The 23117-nt window shown below is 41.4% G+C and overlaps 1 protein-coding gene across 5 annotated transcripts in view; it reads right to left on the reverse strand.

Moving 5' to 3' along the window:
* The window catches only part of SVOP (SV2 related protein), a 45056-nt gene that overhangs the window by 2226 nt on the left and 19713 nt on the right, over positions 1–23117 (reverse strand). For 4 of the 5 annotated variants that reach the window (XM_084649393.1, XM_084649397.1, XM_084649395.1 and 1 more), the window contains exons 4-16: positions 22751–22849; positions 20739–20810; positions 20029–20153; positions 16881–16944; positions 15051–15176; positions 13811–13939; positions 12624–12697; positions 12232–12308; positions 10438–10545; positions 9570–9681; positions 8013–8094; positions 7684–7773; positions 269–5229 (exon numbers count right to left, since the gene is read on the reverse strand). In XM_084649393.1, coding sequence (XP_084505519.1) covers positions 5023–5229; positions 7684–7773; positions 8013–8094; positions 9570–9681; positions 10438–10545; positions 12232–12308; positions 12624–12697; positions 13811–13939; positions 15051–15176; positions 16881–16944; positions 20029–20153; positions 20739–20810; positions 22751–22849 — 1365 coding nt within the window. In that variant the 3' untranslated portion in view covers positions 269–5022. Of the gene's footprint in view, positions 1–268; positions 5230–7683; positions 7774–8012; positions 8095–9569; positions 9682–10437; positions 10546–12231; positions 12309–12623; positions 12698–13810; positions 13940–15050; positions 15177–16880; positions 16945–20028; positions 20154–20738; positions 20811–22750; positions 22850–23117 lie in introns of those variants that run through there. The other variant, XM_084649396.1, reaches the window with a different exon arrangement.

Below are 23117 nucleotides of genomic sequence, written 5' to 3' on the forward strand. Positions count from 1 at the left end.
CCTACAGATCCAACTGAAATCAGTGGGAGTTTCAGATGTCTAGGATATCTAAAAATCAGGACACAAATATCCTGTGAAACTACTGACCCTTCATAACACCTGCAGTTATCAAGGTCCCATAATGGATTACACATCTAGGGCAGCAAAAGCATCATTACTGTAAAAACTATTAATTTATTCAACATAAAATATCAAGTGTGGACTCAAACTATCCAATGCTGCATTATTAACAGAGGAACAAAAAGAATATTGTACAACAAGCTCAATATACACAAAGGTTTTTAAACATTAAAATGTATCCAGCTTAGAAACTGTACATTCAAACCCAAGATAACATCCAGTGTTCTCTCAGCAAGCATTTAGGGATACTAAATCACTTGTCAGAGCATGCTGGGAGAATTACGTTCCCCACAACAGCTCTGCACATTAATTAATTGGACAGTTAACGTATCTGTGAACCCCACAATTCTGTTTGCTCCTAAGTTTAATTCAAAATGATCTCATTTTATTTTATTTTTTAAAATGAACTAGCTATATTAATTCCTTCCCCAGTGAAAAATACACAACAGTGTTTAAAACAAAATCTTTGGAAGCTTAATTATCTACATTAATAATGTTGCCATATTAACAAAATATGACGTGACTATTTATAGGCTATAGTGCATCAACTGAAATGTTCTTCAGCTTTTCTCAATGGACATGCTGGAACATCCTCCTCCATTATTAACAACATTCAGGGACACTCACTTGAGCTGCTTAAAGGCCAGATCCTGCTCCCACTCAAGTCAGCAGCAAAACTCCTATTGACTTCAGTGACACAGAATCAGCTCTTAAGGGCCCAATCCTGTCCCCTTTTACCTGGAGTCTGATTCAAAGGGCATGGGAGTCAGTGGAAACACTCCTATGGACTTTAATGGGCTTTCCATCAGGCCTCAGGTAGGGACCACTGCTCTTGACTGAAGGCCTATGAATTATAGTTACTTCAGCAGGGCTGATCCTGGTATTTTTATAGCAAGGTACATTTTTCAATGCAGCATTTATATAAAATGAAAATCAAAAATGCCTCTAAATGGCTTTTTGTAATATTGTAAATGTCATAGGTTAAACAGGTACCAGCTTCTCAACAGGATTAAAAGCCTTTACATAGCCTATAAATATCTATTAAAATGAAATATTTTATTGGAAGTGTGTGTATATAAACACACACTTATATATATATACACACACACACATACACTTCACATAAAACTCTCTGAATGCACATTTTGAAGGCCATTGCAATATCATATCTTCAAACTGTTGAATGCTGACTCAAAAATCAAAGCAGTGTGTGCATATGACCATTTGAAAGGCAGAAGTAGATTTTTAAGTAGAGGGGGAGCTCAATAGCAAGCTAAAAGGCTCATTAGCTAGCCTGTTAACACAGCAGTCCTGTGAGGTTGTAGGTCTCATGCATATGTTCTCTCCTCTAACACACTTACAATGAATCGAGTTTTCAAAAGAGTCTCCAATTCTGGGCATCCAACTAACTGCCAGTGCAACTCACTGCAAGCACAAATGATAGAAGTTGGGTGTCTAACCATGCTTACCATCAGGTAACGATCTAAATTCTATCATTTGTGCTTGCAACTGGTTACAGGTGCCAAATTACAGACCAGGCTTAGGCCCTATATAGTGTTTTCATTGCAAGGTTCAGGGACCACCTTACACAGCTGTGCTCATGAATCCAAAAGCTAATAGGAGTTGCACTCTGGCTATCTGAATGTTACAATATGCAATTTAAACCCATTCAGGGCTTGTTTCTCCCCTCAGAAACATGCTGTATATTTTGTGTACATTACCATGAGAGCCCCAGGTAAACAAGCAGGTGTGCCACATGAATTTGAGGGCAGCACTGAGCCACTCTAGTTGCATAATACATGAGGGAGGGATATCCAGTTAGAATCTGAATGGTGAGGAGATAAGAAAGAACTACTCCCATTGTCTTCTGATTAAGAACGCTTTAGATCAGCGGTTCTCAAACTGTAGGTCAGAACCCCACAGTGGGTTGTAACATCATTTTAATGGGGTGGCCAGGGCTGACTTAGATTTGCTGGGGCCTGGGGCTGAATCCCGAGCCCTACCGCCCAGGGCCAAAGCCAAAGCACAAGGGCTTCAGCCCTTGGTGGCAGGGTTCAAGTTACAGGCCCCCTGCCTGGGGATGTAGCCCTTGGGCTTCAGCTTGGCACCCCGCCCGGAGTGCTGGGGCTCAGGCGGGCTCAGGCATCGGTCCCCCGTCCTGGGGTCTTGTTGTAATTTTTGTTGTCAGAAGGGGGTCATGGTGCAAGGTCGTTTGAGAACCCCTCCTTTAGATTGATTGGAACTTTTAGCATATTGGAGAGTCAACACTGAATACCGAACTAATAGACAGGCAGAGATACTCATACCAATGTAAAGTGTTAGTATTAGAAATGGACAACATTCTCCTATGACATCAAACACATATAAAGCTGGATATCTCTGAAGTGAATTACATTTTCATATTAACATTAATACGAAAATGTAACATTAACCTGTTCAGATCAGCCAGCTATTTCTGGAGTACTTCATTGTAACCACCATCATTTAATGCTAGGTGAATATTTAGACTTTGGGTCCCTTGTCAGTCTTACACCTCCTGCACCATAAGACACCTCCAGGCAGAATGCCAACAATTGACTTGGCCTTTCCTGGTAATTTGGAGATCTTCAAATTCCTTTAAGGAATTTCCCATGTGTAATTTCATATAATGGTATAAGTTAAACAGCCTAGGAGTACTTGTGGCACCTTAGAGACTAACAAATTTATTTGAGCATAAGCTTTCGTGAGCTACAGCTCACTTCATCGGATGCATTCAGTGGAAAATACAGTGGGGAGATTTATATACATAGAGAACATGAAACAATGGGTGTTACCATACGCACTGTAACAAGAGTGATCACTTAAGGTGAGCTATTACCAGCAGGAGAGCCGGGGTGGGGGGGGACCTTTTGTAGTGATAATCAAGGTGGGCCATTTCCAGCAGTTGACAAGAACATCTGAGGAACAGTGGGAGGTGGGGGGGGGGAAATCATGGAGAAATAGTTTTACTTTGTGTAATGATCCATCCACTCCCAGTCTTTATTCAAGCCTAAGTTAATTGTATCCAGTTTGCAAATTAATTTCAATTCAGCAGTCTCTCGTTGGAGTCTATTTTTGAAGTTTTTTTGTTGAAGTATTGCCACTTTTAGGTCTGTAATCGAGTGACCAGAGAGACTGAAGTGTTCAACTAGTTTATAAATGTTATAATTCTTGACGTCTGATTTGTGTCCATTTATTCTTTTACGTAGAGACTGTCCAGTCTGACCAATGTACATGGCAGAGGGGCATTGCTGGCACATGATGGCATATATCACATGTAGATCGTGTTCTCTTATTTTGCACCCATCGGCATACTCAGTGAACTATTTCAGCCCCAGAGAAAAGGCCTTTGTAGGGAATGGCTTGATCCACCATGTAGTTAAATATGGTCTTGTGCAAAATCCATAGCATGCACAACCCTATATTTCTGTGAAATGACTGACCAGACATACTATGGAAAACACATGGCTTCCCACAGCCTAGCGACTAGAATTAAGTACCTCTCAGTTACATCTGATGGTGTATTCCATAGGCTGGATTTCTGGAAAAATACCAAGACCCATGGATGATAACTGTCTGATTTTGTTACACTTTTCTTTGCTTTACATCCATCAAGTTTTGAAATCTGAATCCCCATTCTCAGACAGATTCCTTACAAACCAAAAGGCTACACAGATAGTACATATGAATTGAGTTGTCCTCACCTGAACTATACCACTCCCTGTGGTGAGAGAAAGAACTGTATCAACTACACCAAAATTGCTAGGGGAGAGTCAATCTTCTGCTGATGACACTGGTATAGCTCTTCCCAGGACTTCTTCTCATTTAAGATATGACGCCAGTTACATTCCTTCATAACTTGCCATTACATTCCATGTACAACTGGCAGCTACCCTAGAGCTCTACCCAGCTGACAGAGAACCTGCTCCTGTTGGGAGACACATGAAGGCAGTTCCATCGAAAGTGCTACAAGCAGCTGTTCAGATTAAGACATTTGTGTCATAGGCATTGGCTACACCACTATGGGAATGTACTTACGCAAATTGAACAGAAACAATCTGGACCCATGCAGTAAACCACAGCATGCATCTCCACACACACAGAGACATCAGGACAGCTGAAGCAGTCTTCACCAATGCAACAGACAGAGGGCTCAATGCTTCTGGCAAAAGGTAAATTCTGTTCCAAACCGCTAGAATTTACATTTCTTATATAATGTCCCATCTCTACATCCAACAGCACTCTTCACAGACTCAAACTACTCTGCCTTGAGGAAAGCAAACACTCAAGATACGTTCCAAACAACCTTCTCCGTGCCTGGTAATTTCCAAGGAACAGAACTTATAGGCAAGGGAACTGGAAAGCATTGGTTGGTTTGCTGTTACAACATGTTGTTGTTGATGACTAAAAAGTGCAAGGCAGGCATCTAATTTAAAAACCCTATTCTGTAGTGTATGGAACCCACCGTGTGCTATGCCAGGTACACAGTAAATATTAATCTTTTGCGTTTAGGCATCAAAAGTAGTTTTTTTTTAAAATTACAGCTGATACTGAATTGCATTCAGTTAGCTATTTGCTTGACACAGGACATTTTAAGCTCAGTATCTGACCATGCAAGCACAACAGACTATTAAAAATCCCCTTCTCTCTGAACTTCAAATGACATCCTGATCAAATGTCTCTCATTACACAAGTAAATTTTTATGAGTGTGAGCAAAGAGTAGGAAAAACACAATTTGCTTAGGTCCAAATCAAAAGTTCCTGCTTTTTGACACATGACATTGGCAGTGACAGCACGGTCGGCTTTATACGCTTGGTTTTTAAAAAGACAATTCTTGCTTGTTTCACCCTTCCTTGCAAGGGGGCGGGGGGGCTCATGTCCTATCATTCCTGTGATCCAGAATTTGATCTGGTGACTCCCATGTTGTGGCATCCTCTCCCAACCATCTCTTGTCCCCATTCTCTGTGGCTGGACTCCTGCAGACCACGCCCTTTGGTTTCAATGGGCAAAAAACAGGAAGCCAAGGCTGCCAACAGGCAGCATCCACTGTAAACCACCAGAGTTAAATAGACTGAAGATTCCAGCATCACCTATGGGAAAGTCAGTGAAAGGGTAAGAAAGGACGAACTGAATCCATTGCTAAAGAAAACAAGACTGGGGTAGAAATGTTAACTCCTTTAGGGGAAAACATCACTTTTTAAAAGCCACTATTACATACTTTTCTTTCTTTTTAAGATAATACTTATCCCTTAAATACACACAGAATACCTTGGATTAAGATTCACATCACCCATCTGAGATAGGCTAATGTTATTCTGACTTCATAGATAGGGAAACCATGGCAGAGAAATTAACTGACTTGCCCAAGGCCAGTGTCAGAGCTAGGACTTCCTGGCTCCCAGTCCTGTAGTCAGACCACTAGGCTACCCTCTCTCTTAGGAGTCTCATGAAAGTGATTTGCAACCATGCAAATAAAATAAGGAACAGAAAATAGCTTCTCAGACTTCACGTACTGACCCACTTGTCAGTTGTGTCATTTTTACTGTCTCCCTCCCTTTTGAATGGGTCCTTCAGTCTTTTTCTTCTCCAGCAAGTCCTGATGGACTGGAATGAAAACCCCATATCTGAACAATACCTGCTTTGGGAAGGTTCAGCTCTGAACTACGTGGCTCAGATCCATTGCTAACAGAAATATATGTCAGTGTCTGGAACTCATCAATAGTCTCTACTTCAACCATTCTCTGTGCCTGCTTATTCCATTTGTTTTTGTTATTGCCCTTTGAATGAAAAAATCTTGCCTGAGCTCCCTGCTTATTCTGATTTTCTTATTCTTCAGATTGTATCCACTAATCCTGATCCTCTGGCTAGTGTGAAAAATGCCTCTTTATTGACTTTAATATTATATCACTTTAAAGTCTCCTATATTCCAGTTCAGCTTAGAAAAGAGACAACTAAGGGGGAAATAATAGAGGTCTATAAAATTATGAAGAGGGCGGAGAAAGTGAATAGGGAAGTGTTGTTTATCCCTTCCCATAACATAAGAACGAGGGGTCTCCCAATGAAATCAATAGGTGGCAAGTTTAATACAACAAAAGGAAGTACTTCTTCACACAACGCACAGTCAAGTTGTGGAACTCCTTGCCAGGGGATGTTGTGAAGGCCAAAAGTATAATTGGGTTCATAAAAGAATTAAATAAGTTCATGGAAAATAGGTACATCAATGGCTATTAGCCAAGAAAGTCAAGGATGCAACCCCATGCCCTTGGTGTCCCTAAACCTTCAACTGCCAGACGCTGAGACTGGATGACAGGGGATGGATCACTTGAAATTGCCCTGTTCTGTTCATTCTCTCTGAAGCATCTGGCAATGGTCACTGTCAGAAGACAGGATACTGGGCTAGATGGACCACTGGTCTGACCCAGTCTGGCCGTTCCTATGTTCTTATGAGAAATGGATCATCTCTCTCAAGGTTCAAAGATCAGAAAAACGTGGAGACCTGTTACCATCTTGGTTGCCCTGCACACACCCTCTCCAGTGCAACAATCCCCTTTCAGTGGTGTGGTGACTACTACTACAGATGGAATCCACTTCAGGCTCAGTGACACTCTCAGAATCCGCATCCCTTGGGATAGCATGGGAAGAGGTAGGCCACCCAAGTGTGCGTTTTTGAGTGCATTATGCCTGTGGAGACTCAAGAAGGTACAGTGCTCCTGGTATGCGGTGGGGAGAGCAGACATCTAGCTCAGATGAAGCACAGGTCTCCAGTCAATTCCCAATGTGTAGAGATAATGGGGCAATGGCCAGGCCCTACCCTTCTAGCCTATGTCCTCCTGAGATACTGATCACTATGAGCAGTGTTAATGGCACCCTATACTGTCATGTATGGGTCTCTACTGTGTGGGAGCAATGGTGGGAAAAGGTCACTACATTAGGGGCTAACCTCGTTTGGCTTCAGGTGCCCCCACTGCCTCAGTTTCCCTTCCTCCCCAGTTAGTCAGACCTCTCCCTGTGGGTATTTTCACAATAACCCTCCCCTTTAGCAGTCTGATTTATTTACATGAAGTTCAAAACACCACAAGTCTTCCATGCAGCCTTCTGTGAGGGCACGGCCCTTGGTGCAGGGTTCTTAGTCCTATCCCTGCTGAGGCTTGCTCCCACCCCAGCCTTTCCTAGCTGGCTCCTGCTCCCTGCAGGTTTGCACTCTGCAAGCCACCTGCATGGAACCACTCACAAAGCCCCTTTACCTGCTTTGAGACTCTCCCACAACTGACCTCAGACTGTCCTTATATCCCCCAGCAGGCCTGATTCCTACTCACATGCTCCCATCATGTGACCCCTGGATTGAAAGGTAAATCAGTCACAGGAGAGGCTGAGTCCAGCTCTCCCTTAAAGGGCTAGCTCACCCTCTGACAGGCACCAATGTACTTCCTCCACTCCAACATACTTGGGTGAGGACTGCCATCAACTGGCCCTTAATACAGAAAGGCCGTTTTCTCCATCGCATTCCTGTGCTACTAAAATGTTTGGAAGAGAGGGATTTTTACCTGTGCAATAAATGGAGTTATTAAGGCTCCCACTCTGGCCATTCCACTGCATGTTCCTAGGCCCAGAGCACGAGTAGCTGTTGGATAAACCTGTAGACAAAGCATCAGCACATTAACCCTAGGATACAGCTCTCTTCCTACCTTACATCTCTTTATCAAAGAGTGATACTAAATGTAAGTTCTATCAGGTCTATAACTCTCAGACAACATAATGGCTTAAGAAATTGTAGCCTGTATAAGGCCTATTATGAGAAGATCATAAAATTCAGCTGTCCCACCAGGGCCTCATTCCCATTAAACCTTTTTGTTACAAAAATGACCATACTCACCTCAGGAGTGTAAACATAAGCAGCCTGAAATCCTCCTGAAATGAAAGCCCTTGCGATGAAGAGCAGCACAGTAAGAACATTTCTGTGAGAATAAGGAGAGCAGGGGTTGGGTTGTTCAGTTCAGTCTTTATTTGAATTTAGAGACAAGTAGCAATTAAAAAACGATGCTAAATTTTATTAGCTAGATCCATTTTATTTTTTATTGACCCTCCTCCATTTTTCTGGACCTTTAATGCAAGGATGGTTCAAAAAAATCTGTTATCACTACAGACACCTGGGCTTTTCTAAGAGTCTGCATTTCGACAGAGCACTATCAACAGCCAGTGACCAGTGAAGTAAATTACATGTACTAGTCCCAGCCTAAAGATATTTGGATGAGGAAAATATGCACTAAATGATTGACCTTACATTAGTCTGACACTGGGATAACTCAACTGGAGCACAATTGGAGTAAATGAGATCAGAATCAGGCTGTGGGCTTCCTGTGTAAAGGTGTGAAATTGGACACACTTGGTTATGTATTCATATTGTTAGGATTTATTATTATTATTTATACAGTGCCTGAAAGTGTTCTAGGAGCTCTCTCTACACAAAACAGTCCAGCAACAACTAAGATGCCATTTCTGTGCCCCCCACCCTCAGCCCAGAGTAGAGAAAGAACTGTGCACAAGTGACAGGAAGGCCAAAATATTCCAGAAGGCCCAACACCCATAATCAGAGGCAGATTTTCCAAAGAGCTCAGCGCCCTGAGTCAATGGTGGGTGCTCAGCTCTTGTGAAAATCTGGCCATAAGTGTCACAATGGAAGACGCTGGGTGCTGTGAACTTTGGAAAATCTGGCCTCATTTGTGGGTTCTGAGCAGTCAAAAATTTAGCCCTGAGCTCTTTGGAAAAGTGGGCCCAAACTGGCTGCAATGCCAAAATACAGGTTCCTTCCAGCAGTGCAGTAATTTCTAAATTCTTAGGTCAAATGTACCAGTTTTCCAGGCCAACACCTCAACTTCACTAGTCAGTGCCTATTGCTTGCCCTATAATTGCACATTCTAATCCATAACACGGCTTAGACTGCTCTGAACCCCAGTCTTACAATTAAAGGCCAAGCTCTGCTGCGAATTGGCACGAGTAACTGAATGGGAGGCAGGTACACAGCAGTGGATTCCAGCCCAGAGGTACATCATTCATTTGGCAAGGGGGAAACCTAGATAACTAACTGCAAAACTAGAGATACCAGCATCACTACATGTAACGGTAGTTGAGACCCACTGCACAAGACTTGATTTAGAACTTTTTTCAGAGAGCTATTTCCTACTTTGATGTCAACTATTACCCCCTTTGGCGTATTCTGAACACCGGACTTTGGAGAAGACAGGCTTTCTCCCCACCTGCCTCTTTTATTTTTCTTCTGAACACTCTGTAGAGAAAAGCCTAACTTTCCTTTGAAATCTTTTCACAAATTAACTTGGTCAGTTCTTGACTCTTAAAACCATCACCTTCAACCTATTGTCCCATAGGGAAGAGTAAATGAATCAGGGTTTAGTTTTCACTTTGTGTTGCGTACCTTCCAACGCAGAGAAATAACAGAAGACTACAAAACGAGAAGACAAAAAAGGACAGCGCCATGGTTTTTTTACGGCCTATCCGATCAATAATCCATAGGGTCACCAGGACACCTGTATGGGAAGAGAAATTGATTGGCCCACATCTGTGGAATGAGTTCAGATTGAGCTGCAGCATCCAGCAATTACCACACAATGTTATTTGGCTTTGTAATTTATTTCCTTTTTGTGTGAACCTGTTGCAAGGAAAGGAGTCAGACTGGCGATCCAAGGGAAGGGGGTTCTCCATGGACAAAACGTGTATAACACAGGCAGTGGAACTGCACTCACACCAGAGCTGGATTTCTCTGAGCTGAGATTTTAATCCAGAGCAGTGATAATATGCTGAATCACTGCCTTGTGATATGCCATCTCAAGCCGATTAATACCTAGGGATATAGTTATAAGTCTAATGGAACAATATTCATATTGCTACCATATGTCACCTATCTTTCTTACTCTATCGTCACACTGCTCATTTAAATAATGGTGACTTTAAAAGTCATGGCTCTGATGGTGTGCAAGGCTGTGCACAGAAGGGGTTGAAGGAAGCAGGTCCAACACTGAGTAACCATACCCAGGATCCTTTAAGAATAATTCTGGAAAGCCAACATCTGGAAGAAAGTTTATATGACTCTGCTGCTTCAACAGAAATTAATTGGATGATAAAATCCTATTGAATTGTTACTCTGCCTCAGAATACATGGCACGCAGTTTGGATTTGGAGCCAGAACCAGACTGGCCACTGTGGCTTCTCAAGACACTTTCCAGAGACTGCTTCTGCAGTAAGCCTCCATTCAGGGATACATCGGCACTTATAAGGTCATTTACCTGGGAACTCCGACAAAGTGGTCCAGAGCAGATCAGTGTAGTCTTCCTCTGTCAGATACTCACAGGCCAGGCTGCATTTTGCCTTAACTGCTTTCCTTCTACTGGAAACTGTGGGAGGAGAAAGAAGAAGCACTTGTGATATTTTAAGTAATCTCTTCTCTGCTGACCCTCCCATACGCCTGCTGTGCTTTTGTGATTCTGTAAACTTGCTGCTGAAACCAGTGGAGTGGATGTGGCTGGAATTCAGCAGCACAGCAGGTGCACTTTACCGGACTATGCGGAACACTGAGCCAAAACCAAACCGTTCCTAAGCAGTCTTGCTTCTAGTAGGACGCAACCCTGACCTGCAGACTGATGATTTACACTATTTTTTAAATCAGAACAGGCTTCTGTTACCTCAGGCTAGTGATGTCAGTAATCCCAATTGTAAAATGGGGATGATAATATCTTACCTACACCACAGGAGGGTTGTGAGGGTTAACTCATTAGGATTCATAAAGAGATTCAAGAAGCTTGGATAGAAGGTGCTACAGAAAAGCAAAGTATTATGATTATTTATTCTATTGCTTGAAACAAGATCTTGGCAGGGGGTTAGACTACACCCTTGCGGTCCCTTCTAACCATATGGTTCTATGATTCTGAGATCCACAGACCAGGACTCCTGTTTGCCCCTTTAACCCAAACTCCTCTCCTCTTCCTGGTTCTTATTGCCAAACCCTCTCTCATGATCCTTCCTTTTAAAATACAAGGTCAATGTCAGTTGTCTACAGTGTTTTGTATTCCCTTTCCAAAGGTCTTTAACCTTCCTCACATTCACCCAAAGCATACAACACATCATACTTGTATAGCGCCTTCTAGCACAGGATGTGAGTGATTCTCTGTAGCACAAGCAGGTGTGCTCTACCAGTACAGACTCCTCTACTTTGTCAGGTAGGTCAAAATTACAAGTGGGGAAACTGAGGCTTAAATGGTGAAGTGACTTGTCCAATGCCTTACAGCAAGTTAGTGACAGAGCTAGGAAAAGAACCAGTAGTCTTGTTTCCTAGACCTGCATTTTAATCACCAGACCACACTGCCTCCCAATAACTACCCACATTTTTCTAGTATCCAAAGTTAGATTTCTCATTCTATTCCCAGGCTGCTAGGCAAACCCTGAATTGATACCTTCTCACAGCAATACCCGTCCCCTTTGTATAATTTCCCAACCACCAGGGTGTGTTCCCTAATTTAGTGTGTTCAGAACACAGTAACACTCTCCCCAGGGGAATCTAATTTTCAAGGAGTTTTAAAGATCTTCTTTATACAGTTAAAACACTGACAATAACACAACAAGCAACAGAAAAGATGCCGAATTTCTATGCAAATCTTTTCCCCCAGCAGTTCTTTACATTTCAAGCACCCAGAAGCCCTATGGCAACTGGCAATTTTCTCTATTTCAGACCTAATTAGGCCTGGGAGTGGCAAATCTGGAAAGTCACATTTATGGAATCACACTTTACTCAACAAGAATAGATACTTGTCTCCTTTGCAGGCTCCACTGCTATTTCACAACTTGGATATGGGGAATCCTTCCTGTGGCCACCACAGAACCCCTATGCATCAAGCAGCAAGCATGATACAGGAGCTGACTTATGTTCAAAATTAACAAACTCTTAACAAGGTTTCCTAAAGTGTGCGCTAGAAATTGTGACCCTTTCCAAGCCTTCAGCAAAAGCTGGTCCAATAAAAGGAATCCCACCTTTTTTTTCTCATCTACAGGGCATATTTAGAAAGAAGAGAAGAGCTAATACTCACTGCTGCAGACATCCCCTGCTTGAAAGAGCTCTGTCGTTAATAAAACTAACCCATAATAAGAAAAGGCATTGGAAAACCTGTGAGGAAGGAAATGAGAGAGGAAGTCTGAGATGGTCAGACATATAATATAATGAGCAATGTGAATCAAAATGGAACCTAACGGAAGTGAGGACTTCCATTAAATACTTTCTTAAAGTATGGTTCCTACTTCCACCCAGAAAATGAATAGGCCACTGGATCCTGAGTGAATGTTATTTGGTGGTTTAAGAAATTACAGTGTCATGTAGGTTTGAGGGGAGTGAGATTTTCTCCATTTTAGCGATATTGTAAATGCACTCATTGAAAAACATACATAAGCATGCTGGCATTGAACAGTTTATATCTCCTCTTACCATATAAACCAAAGCAACAATGTTGTCCATCTAAACTGGGGTGTGAAAAGGTCCCTCATTTTCCCCCGGTCTTCCTGTTTTGAAACAAGCAAAAACACAGCTGTTTGATTTGGTTTCTATTTAAAATTGAGTTCGGGTCATAAAGAGTCAGAGGAAACTTGATTGCATGGAATCACATGCTTCCACTCTTATGTCGGGCCATCTGATATATATTACACAGCTTACGGCCAGATATTCAGTCCCTGTTCAGGTCCCTTCATGCACACGAGCAGTATAAAGGAGACACAATCTGGTCGCAGCTGCCAAGTTAAGAATTCCCCTGCCAGAAGAAATTCTCAGCTGGTGTAAAGTCATCAGAGCTGGCTCATACCACCCTAGCACACGGGGAGGAAGAGAGAGTGTCCGCATGTAGAGAGGGACACAGCTCTATTATGCCAATTCACAGGTGGTGTATGATCTCTTAGGGATGACAGCTAGTAGCTGCTGTAAATTAGAACAGCCTCTAGATAGCTCTAATTTAGGTTGGGGCTGAGGCCAAGGCAGTTTGAGAGTCAAGGGGCTGTAAGCAACTCCTTGATGACTCGCACAGGAGAGCATCTGATCCATAGTTTTGTGGTTTAGAAAAAACATTTTGCAATCCAACCCTAATAACCAAACCTCCAAAGCAAGCAAAGCATTTCTTCACTTCTCAGCAGGAGAATTTTGGCTGGCCCAAGAATTTCTGAAGGACAAAGAGGCAAGCCATCCTGTGCAGAACTTCCCCAAAGTTTGGGGGTGCTCTGGGATTTGGGGTTGTCTCATTATAGAGATGGGGGATATCTGCAAAATTCAGATTCAACTTGGGATCCAAAATTCCACATATAGTTCTGAGGTGTTTAGATCTGCGGTTCTGATTTGGGCCCTTCAGTATTCTCATGGTCTGAGTCTCAGTATAAAGAAGCCTAAAAGTGAGCGTAAATGTAATTTATGCCCATTTTAAAGGCCCCTTTACACTGCCACCATTTTTAGTATAAATCAGAATGAGGCCCTTGGTGTAATTCCCCATTAATTTAGCATATGTGATCACTTCTCATTAGTGTTTATTACTGGTAAAGATGTGAAAATTAATCTTAACACGGATTACTTGTGAAAGTAGCACAGTTTCTCTTATATCCAGTATTGTTAATATGTCTGTTTCCTGTACTCACCTGTCTGGAAATGATTAATTTTCCCAGAGGCATTGGAGCTCCATTTTCTGCTGCTATCCGCTTCAAAGTGGCAATAGCCTTCTCCTGGTTTCCAGATAACACATCATATCTTGCACTTTCTGGCAGCCACTATGAAAGCAAAGCACAGCAGATCAGATCAGACACAATATTGTCAACGACAGGACAATAAACTGACTGGGGCAGATGTGAGTAGTCCCATTAACTGCAATGAGATGCGAAGGCTTGCAGAACCAGCCCTTGATGAATTACAGATTTGTCTTTCTGCAACAGGCTTTAAGAAATTCCAGATATCACTTTCATCATATCATCAGGCATCCATCCCTAAATCTATTCCACAAGAGGTCTCCTCCATTAGTTGCTTTTTATTCTTGAAAGATTTGACTATATCTTTGGAATTTTTTGGTATTACATTCACAGCAGGAATGGCAAAACAGTCAATTAGTTAGCAGGAGTCTGAAGATATTCAAAATTGTCCATTTTTAAAGTTTTTTTTCAATACATAAGATTTTAAAACATCTGTGTAATTTTCTGGAGAGATTCCTGAAAAACCAATGACAATGGCTAAAAAATAAAAGCAGCCAAACAGTCAAATTATTACTCAGACAGGAGTGTATATATAGCTTGTAAGGGAATGGGTTGCTATCACATATACTTTCATCAAACAGGGTAGACAAGTTCAAGTGTCACTAACATGTGAATCTGTTTAAGAATCTGACCTGTAATATATAAATAGCATATCATGCTGAGATTGCCATGCGCTCTGAGAGTTTTTAATTGACAACAGATTAGATGGAAGCTGTGACTTGCAGTAAAATTATTTAAGGGTCCCAAGATGAATCAGAAAATAACTGATTTTAATAAGAGTAAGAGGTTGATTCCACTGAATTTGACTGAAACTACATGAGTAAATTAGAGAGAGAATCCCAGTTCTGACTGATTTCACAGAACTCCAAACTACCAGCGTTCTATAGTAAGGCATCAGATTACAAGCATTACATCATCTGAACAACTCTCATTGAGAAGCCTACTATTACTAGCTGTTGAAACAGCATGATTTGAAGCAGTATCATTTACATCATAATTTCAGATTTATTAACAGGATACCATCAGGAAACTCATTGCTGTCACATTCCACTCAATCAGGCTCCATATAAACTATATTTTTATTGTGAAATGTTAGATTTGCTGCACAAACATCTCTCCAGTAAAGAATACCTACAAAACATAAGATGGCGAACAGCAAGAGTGGAACAGCAGAAAGAATGAGCAGCCAACGCCAGCCAAGAGTGGGCATCACAAACACTGCAAGGAGGACTTCAAATACAGTCCCAATGGCCCAAAAGACCTGCAAAAGCAAAAAGGAAATGGTCACAAAGGGGGATAAAAGAATTCTGAGATGCATGACTGATAACAGCACAGTAACTAAAAAGGAGAAGGACCATCTCTATTAATGCCCTCTTCAACCGGAAGTTCTACAATCAGAGAATCATAGGGTTAGAAGGGACTGCAAGGGTCATCCAGTCTAATCCCCTGCCAAGATACAGCATTTGTTGTTGTAAACTCTGTACCGTAGAGATTGGTGGTGAATCAGGGATGAGACATGTAATATGTGCACGGATGTAAGCCAAGAGAAATCTTGCCATTTGTGAATGGGATTTTCTCTCATGTTCCACGAGCTCAGCTCTGAAAACTTATTACCAATGTTCTCTGGAAAGCCATGTTTAAATGTAGACGAATAAACTGGTATCAGAGGCAGCTTCTTATATAAAATAGCCTCATATTTCATATATGGGAGGGCTTTTCTATATTTGTATACCTTTTGTCTTCAGACTTTGTCCATAACTCTCCCTATGTTCCAAGCATTTCGTAAATCCATATTCCATTCTAAAACTCAGGTTACTGAAAACTTTGAGTAAGGAAAAAAAAAGGTTTCATATGATGGGACATTTTCTGCTACTCATGTTGGTGGTTTCAAACAGTTAAATTTCACATTCAGCAAGATCAATGTGCTGTATTCATTTATTACAGCAGAACTGCAGACAGGTAAATAATGAGTCAACACTTAATTTGTGGTTGATGGGCCAAATTCTGCTCCAATTTACAGGGGCTGCCTCAATTATGTCACTTGACAGTAGATTTTGGCCACATATACTTCACATCGCCTACAGTTTCCTCAAAACAGCTGCAACTTCCTTATGGTGTGAATGATTAAGACATGATTCTAGATCCCCTTCAGTTGATACCCGGACATAATAAAGTAGCTTAGGATAATAATAATCTATCTCTAAGTATAATTCTTATAAACTGCTGTGAGATCTAGAGTCCTGTTCTCCTTACATAGGTAAAACTATCAAAACCAACAGGAGTTTTGCCTGCAAAGGAAAGGAAGGAATTGAGACCCTTATTAGTAAGGCCAGAGCTGGGACACTCTGTCATGAAAGCCACCAGGTCCATCTGATATTTTCTTCCCTTTGATTTTTAGTTCCCTCAGGGACTAATTTCCTTTTCCTGTTAACTAACTAGTCAATGCTTAGGATAAATTTCTGATTCCACTGGGTGACTACATGGATCCAGAATGCTCAGAACTAGCCAGACCAAGAAGAGGGTAAAAGAATACCAGCACCATGAAAGAGAGTTGCTCATCTACTGAACTCTACTTAGTGAAGGTCAGGCAACGAAAACTAATTCTAGGCAGCAATTATATTGGAAGATTAATTTTGTTAAAAGGCTATTTGAATTCAGGGAGGACAAGATTTCACAGGAACAGCCCTTTCAAAGCTGCTGAGTGCAGATCAAGTAACAGCTCTCTCAACAGTAACACCTGGCTGCCTTCAAACATCCATGAAGCAGTTATACTTTTTTCCATTTTAACACTTTATGGGCTAAATTCAGCTCTCTCTGACGCTGGCATAGAGAGCTGAATTCAGCCATCTATGTGTTGTAGCCGGTTTTGAATTTTCTAAGGTCAGTGGGATTGAATCGACACAACTGAAAGCAGAATTTGGGCCTCCAAGTCTAAGGAGCAAGTACAGCTTGCTACACCACTTACCTCTATTAATAAAATGCATTTTGCTCTAGCTTTCATTGGAAGGAATTCAGCATATAAGGTTACTCTGTAAAGATAAACATTGAGAAAAATGTCATGTTATCACACTGAGCTATATTCAGGCGTTTGATTTGTTTCCTATTAAAACTGCCAAACCACAGTGACAACATAAAAACCCTTCCCAGCCCACACAGCCAGCAGTACTACAGACACTGGATGAGAGTCTTCTCTCATTTACACCAGCACAATCTCATTTACTTTAATATGGATTGCAGCAATGTAATGGAGGACAGAATTTGATCCTCTCTGTGTCTTCGTAACCTCGGACTCAAACCTGCTAGATCTAGCAGACCTTGATGTGTATTTGCTGAGAGCTCTGGTCTGGCCAGGCATTCACACAGTGGGATTCAATGCATAACTCCTACAGTTGCTGGGCAAGGTAGTTCTCCAGGGCTTAATTAAATTGGTTAGGAGAATTTCACTGCTGGTCATTCATCTTTGCTAGGTTTCAGTCCTCCAGGAGATGAAAACCCTGAGGCTGTGATTGTTATTGCTCGTATAAAATAATTTGCATTCCTTTATTAAGCGGGAATTTCAAAAAATTGACTTGATTCTCTGCAATGCCTTTGTACCCCACTGTGCCAAAGGGCAATACATTTGAATTGCACAGTTGTTGTGTGAGTGTTTCCTGAGGATTAATGCAAGGGGCAGAAGCCAATCAAAGGTTTGTCCTGTCTGTTTTAAACAGTCTGTTAGGACTTGTATTTCTCTGCTCCTACCATATTTGTATTCCATTGACTTGCCAGGCCCTGTATCTGTTGCTGAAACACCTTTAGGGTCCAATACTGCCACCTTTGAAGTCAATGGCAAAACTCCTACTGATTTCAGAGGTGCAGGTCTGAGCTCTCAGTGACTTTGCAGAGCTCAGTTAATCAGTGGATAACACTGCAAATATCAAATATTAAATCAGTGATTAAAAAACAGAAGGAAATAGAGTCAAGTGTAATAAAATACAGAGCATTCCCCATATAATGTAATAGAGTACAGTGATTACAGTTGTGTGTGGGTTGTTCTTTTCAGGGGAATGCTCTGCATCTCCTACTTTTGTATCTATGGGATGCTGTGAATGCTAATAATTATGTCCTACTCAGTGTCACATAGTATCTCATAGTAAGATTCTTTGGGAGGCCACTGATTCCTATATACAGCTCATGCATATGCAGATAAATGTGCTCCTACATGTAATATGTTAATTTCTAATTGTACAAAGCATTATTTTAAACAGCATCTTTCATAAAAACTCTATCCCAAAATGCATTACAGAATGCAATAATACAACCATGTGACTCTACGGACTAAATCACTCTATAGAAATTCTGCCTCTCATATGCAATATTGTAGCTTGTCTAAGACTATTAAAAAAAACAAACCCCAGCTCTTTCTGCCGCCGTGAGTACATTTCTCCATTTGCCAATCAGACCATTCAGAATTAGAGTCCGGGCCAGGGGCTCACGAGATCTGAGTTCTATTCTGACCTCTGTAACTGGCTCACTTTGTGACCCTGGGAAAGTCATGTGCTTTACTTTCTTCTTCTGCAAAATGGCATTAATTGGGACTTATCTCTGCATAAGTGTTTGCCATGCAAAGCATTAACTCTGATGCTCTGCCTCTTTTGCTCTTCTGCCCCATTCTAGTAATGCATATTGGGAGCTGTGTGGCGGAATCTGGCTCACACTTAATAAACATGTGGCAGATTAATGACTTTCCTAGTTTACACACATACTGCTGTCATTAGCAGTCTTACTGGAGGGAGGCTAAAGAGCAATGGAAATATACTAATAGTATTACAGAAGCCTCTCAGAGCAGTGGTTCCTTTATTTGGATTTGTGGGAATGGCACTAGAAAAGCTGCAGCCATCGCAGGATATTGACTCATCTCGTAAACAAATCCATGAGCCATCAATCTAAGTCAGGCTCCTCTGGCACTGAAATAGCACCTCTCGCGGTGCAACACATCAATTATTAATGAGAATACAGTAAATGGGAAGGGGAGAGTAAACAGCTACACTCATTCCCTTCCATTTACAACTAAAAGGCTACAGCAGGGGTCTTCCCCCTGAAAATCTGGAAAGCCTCTTCCAAAGTGAGGGGAGCCTCAAAGTCATGGAGTTATGTCCTGATTCTCTGTTCTGACCAGAGATGGGCCTCATCCATGAAGCTATTCAAACTGTTCCAAGTTGGACGCTGTTTGGATTTGGAATTCCAGTTTGGATCCATTACACAGATGGGCCTGAGGCTCAAAGTTTAGGCTCAGATTTGGATAGGAATCCAAAGTTTCACAAAGTTCAAGGGGGCTCCAGGTTGGCCCTACTTCTAACTAGTAGTGTTCATGTCATGATCTGGTACTGTCACAATTCAGCATCATCACTTATTGGCTCAATTTTATCATACAAACATGGAAATGCAATGTCAAGCCATTGCTATTGGGTTTTTTTACTTCTCTTTGAGAGTTTCACACTATCTGTTCTCTCTTCCCTGCTGCTGCAAGAGTGGGATGCTAGTGCCTTTTGCCTTCACCCCACTTCCTAGACACTTGAAGGGACAGAGAAGGATCCAGTCTGTTCTGCTCTGTCTGCTTGTAGGAGGCAGAACTCCAATGATTATCACTCCACTTGCTCTGTGTAAAAGCACCAAAATAAGCGGCTGATCTAACTCACTGACTGCTTTAAAGTCTCATCTCTAAGATGCCACAAGTACTCCTTTTCTTTTTGCGGGTACAGACTAACACAGCTGTTACTCTGAAACCTGCTCTAGATCTGCAAACTGAACATCAATGACTAATTGCCTTAGTTTAGTACAGGAAAATCCAATAGAACTTACAAGTATGTAACGCTTCTGACCATATTAAATTCAGACACCCAGTTTGTTCAGAAGGATGTGTTAGTCATCAGGGGTCTAATCTCCTCCTCACAGAAATACTGTGCATTTCAAAAGCCTTCCTAGAGTTTAATACATTCGTGTCAACACCTTTAGAGGAACTTAGTTTCAGAAGGCCTCTACACAGAGTGACATACACAATTCCACAGGAGCATTGATTTCAGTGTTAAGAAAAACGGGAAAGAGAATACTTTGAAACGTGAATATTTACTTACGACTGAGGTACCCCTCCAATCCCAAAGCCCACCAGTCCCCTGAGCACAAGGATCCAACTGTATACTGGTGCAAAACCACTGAGGATCCCATAGTACAGGGTCCAGAACACACTGATCTTTAGCCCCTGCATTTAACAAACAACAGAAAAAGGATGATGCTGTAACACAAATTAGAAAATTATAGACTAATGCCCAGATCTCCTAAATCAGGAAGCATAGAAAGTACTCTAGGAGAATAGTTTTGTGAAGCTGGGAGCCAAGGGTTTCATAAAGCTAGGCCCAAAATAGTTAAAGGAGACTTCAGAACTGTATGTGCAAATGTTGCGTGCCTGTGGCCCTCATTAGGCAAAAATCCCTGTAGTTTGCACAAGCAAATAAGTATACTGTGTGCAACATGGACAATTACCATGTGCTTTAATGCATTGCTGAACCTGAGCCCAGAATATCATAAAGACTCTCTTTAAAGAAAACATGCTTCATTTCATAACACAGTCAGACAGTTATTTACTTCATTCTTTATTTTTTGTCAGCTCTCATTTACTGTTACAACCCTGTTGCCCTCACTGGAAGCAGGAACTAGGTTGGCTTTGGCCTGCTTGATTCTTGTACAAGTATGTGGATTATGCAATTCAGCAATGTTATGCACTGAAGTGAAGTGCACTGTAACTGTGTTATAATGGCACCTATTTCAGTAAAAGTTGGAGGCTTACAGTTTTTCTGCCATACTGGTCTGAAATGTTTCCCCAGAGTGTAGAGCTGCACATCATTCCCACAAACACCACCTGTGGAAAATCAGAAATAGTCTTCCTCTTAACAGCACGTATAAATTTCCAGAGAAGAGCTCAGAAGAGAAAGCTGCACAACTTTACCATCAAACCGGAAAATTCAAACATTCATTGTCACTACTGTTATGTTAAGGTGCTGTGGGTCCAGTTTCCATTAAAGGAGATTTACATATACAAAGTAGGATTTTCAAAACCACTCAACAATGGACTAACTCCACGCCCACTGATGGCAATGGAAGTTTTACTATTGATTTCAATGGGACCAGTTAGACTGATGCTGAGTATTTCTGAAAACCCAACGCATATATTTTTGATAAACAAAGTGATAATGAATTATGAGATAACGACTAGTTAGTGTAAGTTGCCAATAAATGAAAGGTCATTAAGGCCCTGTCCACAGAGATAATCTGCGACCGACATTACAGTGTGCATGCTGGTATCCTACTCATCTGAGGCTCGATTCTGCAAGATGCTAAGCATTTTGGCTCAGATCCTGTAAAGCACTGAAGCATACGTGCATGTGCAGTCCTGTTGACTTCAGCGGGGCTACTCATGTTTAAAAGTAAACATGGCCTTAAGCTTTTTACAGAATCAGGCTAGAGTGCTCAACACCTTGCAGCTTTGAGCTCCTCCGGATGCCTGGTGACACTAGGTATGTCTCACTCAGCTCCTCTCTAACCTCTGACAGTTTCACCAGCAATTTGTGTGAGGTTTGGTCTCACAGGTTATATAACCGTCCTTGAATGGAGACATAATTAGATTTTACAACTTCAGAGAAGTCAATTAAAAAGATTATAAAGTTAAAGAAAAAAATGTACCTTTAGTAATAGTGATACTACAGGAAATATAGCATACTCCACAAATAAACATAAGGGTAAAATCCTGTCCCATTGAAGTTAATGACAAAAACTACCAGGTTTCACCCACGGGTGAGATCCTGCAGTCTTTACATGGCCAAAAATCCCACTGAAGTCAATGGGAGTTTTATCTAAGAAAGAACTGCAGCCTCAAGCAATATGTGGTGCAAGGAAGGGTCCATTTCTAAAAGTTATACATTTACCAGCTTTCATGTCACATTTGATGATACTCCATCCTTTTGACCTTTTACACACTGAGATCAAAACTGTGCTATGCTGAAACACTGGCTAAGGTCCTCCTTTAGCTGGGCTGGTTTGAGGTCAGTTAGGTGAAAGGCATGATGTTTACACTGGCTATTTGATTTAAATGTATTTAGCATATTTACAAATTTGTGCAATATCGGTATAGTTCAAAAATGCCATCAAAGGCCATGGGAGAGAAAAATGTTATGGGAATTTGAGAGTTAAGCTGTAGGCCACAAAGAAGCAATAATTGTAAGTAGAAGGTATTCACACTCATCCATGTCCTACACTCTGGTTTTCTCATCCCTAAAGCCCATCTGCATTTCCAGCACTGTTGCACCATTCTCTGAGGGCTCTACTTTCAGGATTATTAGAGAGCCCAGCTCAAACAGAAAATCCCACTCTACCCCAGGGCTCCCACTCCTTCCATGTACAAAGGAGCTTAGACTTTCCCAACAGGGTGAGAAAGCAGGTCCTCTGAAAAGATGACCAAAATTTACAAACCCTTTCTGTGAGTCAAGGTGGGGCGTCTGAGTTTTTTTGGGATAAGCCTGGGTCAATTTATAAGTTTGGCTGGAAATTACATTTAATGGGAAACCCACATAAGGCAAAATCTGCAGTTCTGGCTGAGTTTCATATTTTCAAATTCTGTCTCTTAAAAAGAAAGGCTCCTACAACACCAGTGAGCCAAAGTCAGAGAGATCCATACTAGTCTAGTCTCCTCCCCTTTGCAAAGGCCATGAACAGATTTTACATTGTGATATAAACTATAATGTCTGAACAGCAATGAGTATAAAAACCTTACAGAATACAGGAGCTGTCAGCTATTTTTCCTACCGATGTAAGCAATGCAACCTGCCAGCTTGGTAATCGCCACTCACAATGAAGCTGAGGAGCTAGGATACTTAGAATCATCATTTCCATTGCATCTGCCATCTAGAAGGGCAATAAAGAAAAAATAATGACTGCCTGAATAGTATCATTATAACAACCAATTATATTCCTCTTTTAAGTTAACACCTCCCTGCTGAAGCCATTCCTGCTGTGGAGGTATAACATGGCAGTGCAGTTTGAAAGACAGATATTGTATTGCAGATTTGCACAGTGCAGTGAAATAAGCACTATATTTTCTGAGCATTAGCTTTACACTGGGATATGAGCACTTCAAAACTCATTTCTCTTTGCCCCCATAGCCTTGGAATGG

The sequence above is a fragment of the Lepidochelys olivacea genome (genome assembly GCF_965140295.1).
Source record: "Lepidochelys olivacea isolate rLepOli2 genome assembly, chromosome: 15".
Lineage (NCBI taxonomy): Eukaryota > Metazoa > Chordata > Testudines > Cheloniidae > Lepidochelys > Lepidochelys olivacea.